This window comes from Mya arenaria, chromosome 14, assembly GCF_026914265.1.
Source record: "Mya arenaria isolate MELC-2E11 chromosome 14, ASM2691426v1".
Classification (NCBI taxonomy): Eukaryota; Metazoa; Mollusca; class Bivalvia; order Myida; family Myidae; genus Mya; species Mya arenaria.
Genome location: NC_069135.1, coordinates 13,131,340 through 13,142,684, shown reverse-complemented (window position 1 = coordinate 13,142,684; position 11,345 = coordinate 13,131,340). Strand labels below are relative to the sequence as shown.

Below are 11,345 nucleotides of genomic sequence, written 5' to 3'. Positions count from 1 at the left end.
AATAAACATTATCTTACGTTCTGAACATTGCTGGGTGGTCTGCAAGAACTCACATTTCACACAAGAAACAAAACAGAAAATAATACTGAAATGTGTACAAATCACCATCAAGGCCGATGGAAGTGTTGGATATCCTGCCCATCGTCGGGCCCCATACAATTTGAATAAATACTTTATTTTTTAAACGTCTATATATTTTAAATCCAAACAGGAAACACAATGGACGTTTTAACAGTATGACTGATTTGGTTAACAATGATAACATATGAAAAACAAAAACAAAAACACACGTTAACTTCTAGTATAGTAACATAGTAAGAGTGATATTTGAACAATGTTGCTACAATTTCCTGATACAGTCAAAACTCGTTGGCTCGACATCGCATGGCTCAATATCCTCGTTGGCTCGAACCGGATTAAAAGGAACGATTTTTTAAATATATGTTCATATTAAATACGATTGGATGACTCGATATCGTGAGGGTCGATATTTTCCACGCTCGATGCCATTTTCGCATCCCTAGTAAGAATTTCATACTTGATTTGTTTGCTTGGCTTATTTATGTATAAGGCGCTAATCAATTTGATTTGCTTGATTGGTTTCATAATTATTACCAAAGTTAAATGAATAAACAGTTTTAGAGAATATGCTTTCGTTGTAATTGGCACGAGAACAAACGTAAAACGTATGTCATTACATGTATAAATCGCAATGTATTTTAATAAGGCGTCATGCACATAAAAATATTGCGCTGAATGTTTCTCAAAATGGAAGAATTCATACAAATCCTGAGCAATCTAAAGAAGGACCCGGTACAACTTAAGCTATGCTTATGTGTAAATAACTGTATGAAGATTGCTTGTTTATTGTTTACGCACACAGGTGTTTATGTTTTTATTGCGTAAACAAAAAAATATCAAATGATATTTTCATAGTATCAAATGCGTCATGCTAGAAACTGTACCATATGTACGGCAACTATGTCCAATAAATACTCTTCTCTTGCGGAGATAAAGTAGCAAACAACAACCGAGGTAAACAAGACTTTCTGATATCAATGTATCAACGAAAAAAACTACATATTCAAGTAAGCAATCCCGCTTGGCTCGATATTCTCGAGCCACGAAGTATTTTGGCCGGTCCCTGAAATATCGAGCCAACGGGTTTCGACCGTAATTTAAAGGGACTTTTTTATGTATTTCATGTTGGCAAAGTTGTCGAAATTGAGTAATTTTACTTGCTCTTATGGGCAGAGATCATATTTATTTAACAGAATTGAGAAATCCAAGCCTGAAAATTCAATAGCGTTATTAACGCTTTTTGTTAAAATACAGCATATTTTGTCAAATGTAACCATAATTTCAAACAATAAGAAATTGGCCATTGAAGATGTTTTATCAATGTCATAAGCGCATATCACACGTAAACGAGAACGTAAAAACTGTTTTCAAATTGCACTCTCACAGATTGGACTTTTTGACAACTTTTTTTTATGTTTGTCTTTGAACGAGCCAATTTATGCGCAAGTGCATGGATACCAGTGATAAAAGACTGCTGACAAAAATCAGATTGCAGATTTTCATATTTAAGTTAAAAAAATGATTTGGTATGCATTTTTATTAATTTTATTTATAAAACATTAATTTTGCGAACGGAAATATGAAAATCTGAGATCTGGCCCCGATATCACGAAAATACTTAAGTCAAATCTCAAACTCAGTCTCAACACATTATACCACATAGCATTAAAATTCATTAAAAATCATATATGTTTTTTTTTACAGTTTTATAAGCACATTCTATCATAAAATATGCTGAAAAAGCCTTTGGTCAAATTTCAAGGGAAATCTATTCTACAGCCAAAAATGTATATGAGTACAACTCTGTATTAATTAGAAAATACTCAAGTGTATTTTTTGCTCTAGAATTTGTTTTCTTTCAAAAATATTGAAAAAATATTTTTATCAACAAATTCTATAAGAAAATACGTTTTCAAAAAGTATAAAACATGGAAGATTTTGAAGAAAATTATGCTTTTATATGGTGAAATGAGTTGAGACTGAGTTTGAGATTTGACTTAAGTATTTTCGTGATATTGGGGCCTGATCTTTTGTCAGCAGTCTTTATCACTGGTTTGCAGATATTTACGCAGAAATTGGTTCATTCCAAGACAAATAATATACAAAAGTTGTCAAAACGGTCAAGGCTGTGAAAGTGCAGGTTTTCATATAATAAAAAAACAAAGTTCAATAAGTTTCAAAGTTCGGAAAGTTTTTTTTTCAAGCTACATTTCAAGTTGCCCAGGCAGCCGCGCGGTTGAGTACACAGGAGGCGGAAGTCCGGTGGACGATTGCAGACGGGCGGAGGTCTCGTTTCCGTTGAACCTCCGGTTGGAAGGAACGGAACTGGAGTACACTGGCCGAAACGGGACCGGGTTATTTCTGCAGCAATCAACATTAAGTATTGAAATTTGTTCCAGTTTATTGTATTTATTAAATTTCGTACTTTCTTCGTATTTGTAATCAACAAAGCAATACATTAATCGCCGAATTCCAAACAAAATTACTAGACTTGTAAGGTTATTTATGTGTGTTTTAAATACTGAAGAACCAATGGCCTTGGAGAATGAATAAAGATTTCATTTTGCACTCAAACGTCATCATATATAATGACATAAAATGTCAAACCTGATTTAGCTTCATCTAGCGGGAAAGTGTATGCCTAATATGTTTGTAAATATTTCTTGAAAATCCATTTTGATATGGAATTTCAGAATAGTAAATCCAGCATTCATTTTTGAAGATTAAAAAAGATATCTTCAAAACAGATGAAACCAACTCTCGTGATATTCAGTAAGATAATCTTACAGCATTTTTTTCAAAATGAACAAAAACGCGGAAAAAGTATGTGCGCCAATACCGTGTTACTTAATTGTATAATTTGGTTGGTAACTTCTATCACATTATTCAGCCAAATAGTGTCAGTATGGAAAGATAATGTCACGATTGAATTCATATCCTACCTCGAGTTGTCTCGTCCTGGGCTGGGTCTTGCTGCCATCACTTCAGTGCCAGAGCTTGAGTCCGAGTCCGAATCCGAGCTGGAACTCTCATACGCCGTTTTCCTTTCCATACGCTGAGAAAACGTGGTTTCAGCCTTAATCTGAGAAGACCTTTGGTTCAACGTTGCATTCTTTGCTCCATTATTGGAGAGCGCTCGCCTTCTTATATTCGCTGGACTAACGAGGGTCTTTTGTGACCTATGTTTGTATTTAAAATGATGTGATACAATACTGTATATCAAGATATATGTATTCTCGGGTACAATTTACTTGTCAAGCTGTTTCTTTGAGGAGCATGCAATTTCAGGAATTTATATAAAATCATACGACATGAGTATAGTATATCCAACCTGTAGTATTCATTAACATAAGTCTAATATCACTGACCTAAATCTTGGTCTTATTCCAAAGTGATAAACCAGGTGAAGGACTAATAGACCGGCGATGATGCACTCCACGGTCAAGACGCCGACCAGGACACGTCCCTGGGAGGAACACGTGACACAATTGCTGGTGACCGCGGGGGTAGGTGAAGGAGGAGTGGCTGTGTAATTTATCAATAACGAAACCCCTGTAAACTTCGGCGGATCGTTGAGGTCGCTTATCTTTTGTAAACAAACAACAACATTTAATGTGTACTGTTATTGCATCATGTACCAAATAAGTTGTAAATGTTACTGTTAGCTTTTGATCAGAACGTGCAGTCATTTTTTTAACTTTTTTTCTTTTGTTTTAACTAACCGATGGTTTCCAAATATAGCAATGGAATGCCTCATATGTATGTATTCCTTATAGGGAGATTGTTCATTCCTCGAATAATATATCTAAACAAGTGAGTTCTTTACACATAGCATTAATTTACAAAATCAAACAAGTAAACCAAAACTTAATATGGTGTAGATAAACTGTACAATAAACAGTTTCACATGTGACAAATCATTAATAATTATCATCATTTATAACACAGAAATATTAAAGAATGCAATTTAATTATACAAAACAGTTAACATTTGGTTATAATATAAATTATGAAAGGTTTGGTCGCATTTGTTCACTAAGCTATAGAGTGCATATTGCTGAACCATTGTTTGACAAGTGTGTGTTTGTGACGAATCATATCACTATTGTTCTGGCTAAATTCACAATGTTACGTATGTATACGTTGTCTTAAAGATGCTGTTAAGGGCATTGCCGGAGTGGGTGGGGAAGGTCAAAAATTCAAACTTTTCAAAGGTTCATGTGTTATTTAGTTTAGGGGAACAATCTTTTTCGGGAGTAAAACATATACATTTGCGATATGTTGGAGGTAATAAGAAGTTGACTAAAATCACGAAAGCAGATTTTATCAGATTTTAGTTAAAAAAAGCATGTATGTCGACAATGTAATACTGTATTTTGTGTCAAAATGCCAATGACTACCTTTCAAATTAGAAAGATATTCAATAAAATAATAAAAATTAGTGGATTTAGTTCATTTCCTTGTTACAATTATGTAAATATATTTTATTAAATAGCTGCAACCAACACAAACCCACCCTAGCCACAATTGTTAACTGGGTTGTACCCCAGTAAATACATAACGTTGTATGAAGGTTGTGTATTGGTTGTCAATGTAGCGATGTATAACGGTTAAAAACCGCAACATGCGCTATATTGCGTTGTATCCGTGGTTAATTCTTAGGCTTCTCTGCTTATCCTTTTAGTTTCCATTGTCAATTTTAAGTAAAGTTGCTTTAATTGATCAATGGTTAAATACATATACGGTTTGCTTACGAAAAGCGGTTTAACCACAAAGATTTCTAACTATTTCAGCACTACAAGCTCTCCTGTAACTGTTACTTGATGTCATGTTTCAACTCGTATATCATAAAGGTTTGGACAGTGCTCGCAAACTGATCTAACAAGTAAAAGTCGAGAGCTTGCTTTTTTAGGCTCTTGGCCAATGTGTCCTTTAATAAAACCCCAGAAAACGCTCTAGGTGTGTATCTGTTGTTCCCTTTGTGATAATTAAACTCTAATCCATATATAATCAATACATATCAAGATATTGGTATACGATGTTTAGTACCTGGTCATATAATGTTAGTTTACTTTTACAAGTGCAGTTATCAATTGTTATGTCTATAGTATTCAATCGGCCTCATAACTTACATAGTTGCCATATAATCGCATATGTTACCTACCTTAATTGTTATAACGAACTCCTTGTTATAATTAAAATCCAATTCTTGCTTCAGTTTCAGATCTGCCGAACTGGCACCAGTCGATCTCTTGCGCGTTGTCTTAGGAACTAACCGAAAGTATTTCTTGCATAGTCCATTTCCAACGCAGTCAAAATTACAGCCGTCGGGTTCAGCGCAGGTTACAGTAAGTAACGAGTCTGTGATCGAACTGTCCGATTTCAGCTGTGAGAATTAAAGATCAAACATCAGACAGCACATGGTTAAAGGTACACTCTTGTGTAGAACTCATAATCTCACAACATTTCGTTCGTGAGACAGTGCAAGCGAATATATGACGTTGACAATAACACTACGGTCACAATTATATTGCAAAATGACTCTAGTTCAGCGGACGAAGGCCTTGACGAATATGTAGAGAAGTCCATCAGAAATGCATTAAGGCTATCAATATATTTCGTGTATGAGTTTGAATACTTATAAATCAAACTGCTTGCCTGGTATGTAGAAAACGTCATCTTAAATACTAGTTTGGAATACTTTTTTTTGACATTATCCAGTATTTATATCATATAACCAATGAAAAATAGCTTACGTTAGGAGATATCATTATATTATATGTTATGAATACCTGCTACGATAGATACGTACCTCGAATTTCATCTCCGACAACGTCGAGGGGCATGTATTTCCATTCGGCAGCGTACAGGCAACCGATGGAGGATGTTCGTTCACATCTACGATGTTAAACGTAAGTTCGACAGTGGACGAGAGACCCCCGGCGTCCTCGCACTGCACCGTCAAAGAGTCAGTTGACGGCAGGTTATCGCTTCCCTCGAGGTCCCATTCTTTCGCCAAGTAAATCTTCCGGTTGGTAGTATTCAATCTAAATACAAATGAAAACAGGGATGTCATAAATGAATAGAGTCCGTGTATTAAGGTAAATATCACCATCATTATCAATCTAGAATCAATTACAAGATTTCATTAAATGTTTTATATCCAAGTTTCTACATGGGTGCCATTTTATTTTTTATCCTTAGACGTACTAACATTTCATTCTGATTAAAAGATTAAAAATTATAATTAGTAAGTAGGTGTTCCGATATGGGATATACGGGGCGAAGGAAACCACATCGGTTTCGACTATGCTTCCCTGCGCCCGGTATATCCCGTATCGCCCGGTATATCCCGTATCGCCCGGTATATCCCGTATCGGTTTGCATTCTTACCCTGTAACGTATATATCACGTCGACAACCTGTTAACACTGATCAAGACGCCAACACTACCTGGGAATCATTTATTCTTGGAAGCAGAAAATAGACGCCATTTTGGAACGATTTAAAAATTTGTTACTCAATATGGAGAAATATGGGGTCACCGCGTGACCAGTCCTTTAATTCATAGGTACTAAGACGTTAAAGCAAATACAGGAACACAAAATTTCTAACGGATTAGAACATTCGTTATCAAAATAGCATACACAAAATAATCCATATGATTCCCTCCTATGATGGAAAAAGTCAACGCCTCCTCGTGATCTTCGTCCAAACACTGTAGTCCAAAATCGAAGATCCTACCAACTTTCTGAAATATATGTAAACAAAACCAATGTTTTAATCTATTCTTAGATTGTTTCTGGCATAAGATAAAGACAATCGTGATAAGCAATATCTCGCCAATAAAGTGAACAAGATAATGTCGTGTGGTTACCTCAATATTATCATCATCTTCATACTGTAATGATTTTGTGGTAAGAAAAGACAAACGAGATGCAATATACTTCATCCGCGTTACAATTGAAACCTACCGCTGTTTCCTTAAACGTGATAGACGTTTTTGTGGCAGTGATTGTGTTACCCTCGTTCACGTTAGTGACGTTCAACACCAGAATGTAAGACTGGAGGCTTGACAGGTATCCGTCATTTACGGTAAACGTCAGCGTGTACTTAGAAAGACTTTCAAAATCCAGTGACCTTAACAACGTAACGACACCAGTTGACGTATCACCATCAGCTGTTAACAGATAATTGAATTTAAAGTGTACTCAAACAACTATGTTATCTTTTGCAAATAATTGAGAACATGTTTTGAACATCTTAAGATTGCAAATCCATTTTCATCTATGTTTTCAACAATTCAACTTTTAAAACAAAAACTGTTACAGGATTGTTACAGGATTCAGACTATACAAAATAAAGATATCACATTAATATTAATTTCTGAGGCAAACATTCAATCTCAATTCCAATACATAAACAGGGCAAGATTTACACAGAGATTGTGTGTTCTTATAGTTTGATTTGTTAACGTTTTTCAGTTATTTTGAAACCTTCGTCGATATCTAGTCCCTCGTGCTTAATCGTTCTGTTCTTCTCTCTAGCATAAATAATAGCCTTAACCGGTCCCGTTATTCTCTCTAGCATAAATAATAGCCTTAACCGGTCCCGTTATTCTCTCTAGCATAAATAATATCCGGTCCCGTTCTTCTCTCTAGCATAAATAATATCCTTAACCGGTCCCGTTCTTCTCTCTAGCATAAATAATATCCTTAACCGGTCCCGTTCTTCTCTCTAGCATAAATAATATCCGGTCCCGTTCTTCTCTCTAGCATAAATAATATCCTTAACCGGTCCCGTTCTTCTCTCTAGCATAAATAATATCCTTAACCGGTCCCGTTCTTCTCTCTAGCATAAATAATATCCTTAACCGGTCCCGTTATTCTCTCTAGCATAAATAATATCCTTAACCGGTCCCGTTCTAAGCAATACTTACATTGTACTTCCACGTTGAAGTATGATGTGGCTGTTGCCGGGGAAACCGACCACTGTATTGTGTGTGTCTCTAGAGGGACGTCAACGTCTCCTATCGTCAACGTGAAGAGTGTTAACCCAACCGCCGCGTTCTCATTCACATCTTGTATGAATGGTAAGTTCGTAATTGTGGGATGTGTGTGAGTTGCTGGAATTGGATACACAATTCTATTCGAGCTTCCGAGCTTAAACTATGTGTGCGCAAAACAATATTTAATCTTAAGTATACTAAATGTATAATCCAACTTGCATACAGAATGAGAACTGAAATCAATTGCTGTTATGCAAGCTCAGTTTTCGTGATGTTCAAGATGCATTCAATACATTCGCTAGTGATTAAATAGTAATAAAACATTGGCATTTGTGCATATATTGCGTTATATGATCATACAATTGCCGTTACTATGTCAATAATATTGTGTTTGATTATTACCAATTGTATACATGTAGGCATTATTTTCATGCTACATGAAATATTTTTTTCTTCTTACATAGCTAATGATGCTCATATATATTGTACTGTGTTCAAATCTCCCTTGCGGAGCATATATTGAAATGAATGAATTTATTAATGAATGAACGAATTAAAGGAATCGAATGTCAAAATCTAACCGGTACTCGAAGACTTACTGTTGAAGGTGACATTGAGATGTGCGCAGTAATGGTTGGGGTGTTTGGCATCGCCCACACATACTTCTATAGAGTCTGAGCGCCCGTTCTCTGTCACGATACTCACATTGCGGCGTAGCTTTATCTCAACCAAGCTTCCGTCTGAAAAACAAATGCAGTTATTGTTTAACGGAAAAAACTAAATTAATTTGCGTTTTAAACACATCCGAGAGTGTGAAGTTTAATATCGTCAACTATTCACAGTAGACCAGAGAAATTATTAAAAAGTAACGTTTGTGTCGTTGGACAAGTCCTATCCAAAATGCTTAATTATATCTTGTTTGTGTTAATGCTTTAACTTAAAAGCGCATTTTTTAAATTTAAAAACAGAAAAATGCTATTTTTTCGGTCACCCTCAAATGTTACTTCATGGGACCATTTTTTAAATTTAAAAACAGAAAAATGTTATTTTTCCGGTCACCCTCAAATGTTACTTCATGGGACTGTTTTAATGCTGTTTGACCGCTATGATGGTACATGTATGTTTCATTCTGCCACGAGCTATACCAGTACTCGCCAGCAGCGATATTTCGACTGACCTTGTCAAGACGATAAGCCAAGCATGAATTGGTAAACGTTTTTAGATCATTCTAATTATCTCATGCCATGTTTTGTACGTGATTTCGGGATTTTCGAGTAAAGATTCTGGAGCATAAAGGGAATGAAAAATCCTTTTTTTGATTGGTTTGTGAGGCAACAACCAGATATGTGCACAAGAAATTAATTCCTGGTTTTGAAAGTTTCAGCCTTCATTTACTTTTGATTAATAAATATCAATTGACTAGTGAAATTTCACATAAATCAATCAATTGTGTTAATTAATAAGTTTGCAAAATCCATGGACAATGACTCAATCAAACTACCCTTCTTATAAAAAAAGTGTTGCCTTAAAGCTGCACTCTCACAGATATACTGTTTTTACAACTTTCTTTTACTTTTTGTCTTGGAAAGAGCAAATGTTTGCGTAAATATCTGCAAACCAATGATAAAAAAAATGCTTACAAAAAGCAGATTTTCATATTGCCGTCCGAAAATTTATGGCTTAAACCGTTTCAAACCGTTGCACAAAACATCAATTTTGAACTTAAGTGTAAAAATCGGCGATCTTATGTTTTGTCAGCAGTCTTATATAACTAGTTTTATGTATTTTCGCAAACATTGGCTCGTTCTAAGATAAAAAAAATAACAAAAACTTGTCAAAACGTTCAATCTGTGAGAGTGCAACTTTACTGTGATTGGTAATTATAGTGTTATCAGGGAACTGTTGGTACGTTATGGGTCTGTTTCAATATACATAGGTGATACCTATAGCACATGTCAGTGGGTTGTTGGTGTCGCTCACAGTGCACGTGTAGTTGAGGGTGTCTCTCTCTGGGTCTGTGGCGGTCTCCGTAAGAAGCACCGCCCCAGAAAACACGACAGACTGGTCGATCACAACGCCTGAAACGTAGCAATATCAGTGTGTGTATACCACGTGATAAATTACGTCATATATGCTACGTCGGAAGGCAAAATTTTGCTTAAAATGAGGACTTAAATCAAAGATAACTTTTCATTTACAACACCATTTTAAATTTGATGAGGTTATTAGTTTCATCAAACACTTCGACAAACCTGTTTCCAAAATTATGTTTTGACAGTGCTCTGTGAAAAGGTTTGTCTTAGTGTTTTAAGAAACTAAACTCGCAATCAAAATCTGGTAAAAGACCGAAGGTGGGGTTCCGTGAGCGGCGTAGACTGCGCTTTGTTTCATTTAAAATGGTGAAGAAATAGTGAAGTTATCGTTGTTTAAAGTATGGTTTTAAATCAAAATATTGCCTCCCGACGTAGCATTTATGACGCAATTTATCACGTGGTATACACACACTGAATATGTGTGTCGCCTTCACGATTCGTGGTGACTGGATGGTAAGTTACGGTTAGCCTCTTCAGTATACAATTAAAGAAGAAAATACATAGTTCAGAGGTTAATTTTCAAACATGCCTCTGCTTATACAAGTAGTTCCATTATATTTTAGTATTAAACTTAATATTGATCAATGGATATGTACTTTAAAAGGCACACAATTTTTATTTATTTTTTGAACAACCTCTATCTGATTTAACCTGTGTTTAGTGTTGTTAATGTTGGGCCCTCGTTTGGCGTCACGGTAATTGTAAGATTTTTGGACTCCCCAGCCCCGAAGGTATCGTGGCAGTCGATGTTGAGGGTATAGGTCTGCTTGATTGCCGACAACTGTCGCTCCTCGTTTGTCCCAGCAACATAGTTCTTCACTACCCATACTGTGGAGTTAATGTGATAGTTATCATAAACGTATCGTTCGTGTATCGCAGTTAACACATCATCTAGGAAAGGCAAGGAAATGTTCTTTTAGACAAAAAAAACACGAAATGTGTATTTCCTTTTCTTTTTTTTAAAAAACCTTGCTTTTTTCAATGTTTAAAACATGACTGAAAAATGACAGAGGAAAATGGAAACAATCTCAAAATATCCCATAACGGAATTGCGCTGGTAGAAAATTCATATAAAAAACTTTCCACCTAGAACTATACGGCGGCGGTTTTCTAACCCACAGACATCACGTCAAAACAAGTATACTAGTGGTGAAATGAAAAGAA

The 11,345-nt window shown here is 35.6% G+C and overlaps 1 protein-coding gene across 2 annotated transcripts in view; it reads right to left on the bottom strand.

Annotated features, from left to right (window-relative positions):
* Nucleotides 1-2,114: 2,114 nt before the first annotated feature.
* Nucleotides 2,115-11,345, bottom strand: part of LOC128216811 (protocadherin Fat 4-like) — a 53,977-nt gene continuing 44,746 nt past the window's right edge. For both annotated transcript variants that reach the window (XM_052923481.1, XM_052923483.1), the window contains 11 exons: nt 10,833-11,009; nt 10,032-10,166; nt 8,688-8,828; nt 8,020-8,205; nt 7,055-7,260; nt 6,728-6,831; nt 5,894-6,128; nt 5,246-5,467; nt 3,450-3,667; nt 3,024-3,260; nt 2,115-2,442 (listed from right to left, as the gene is read on the bottom strand). In XM_052923481.1, coding sequence (XP_052779441.1) covers nt 2,286-2,442; nt 3,024-3,260; nt 3,450-3,667; nt 5,246-5,467; nt 5,894-6,128; nt 6,728-6,831; nt 7,055-7,260; nt 8,020-8,205; nt 8,688-8,828; nt 10,032-10,166; nt 10,833-11,009 — 2,018 coding nt within the window. In that variant the 3' untranslated portion in view covers nt 2,115-2,285. The remainder of the gene's footprint in view (nt 2,443-3,023; nt 3,261-3,449; nt 3,668-5,245; nt 5,468-5,893; nt 6,129-6,727; nt 6,832-7,054; nt 7,261-8,019; nt 8,206-8,687; nt 8,829-10,031; nt 10,167-10,832; nt 11,010-11,345) is intronic.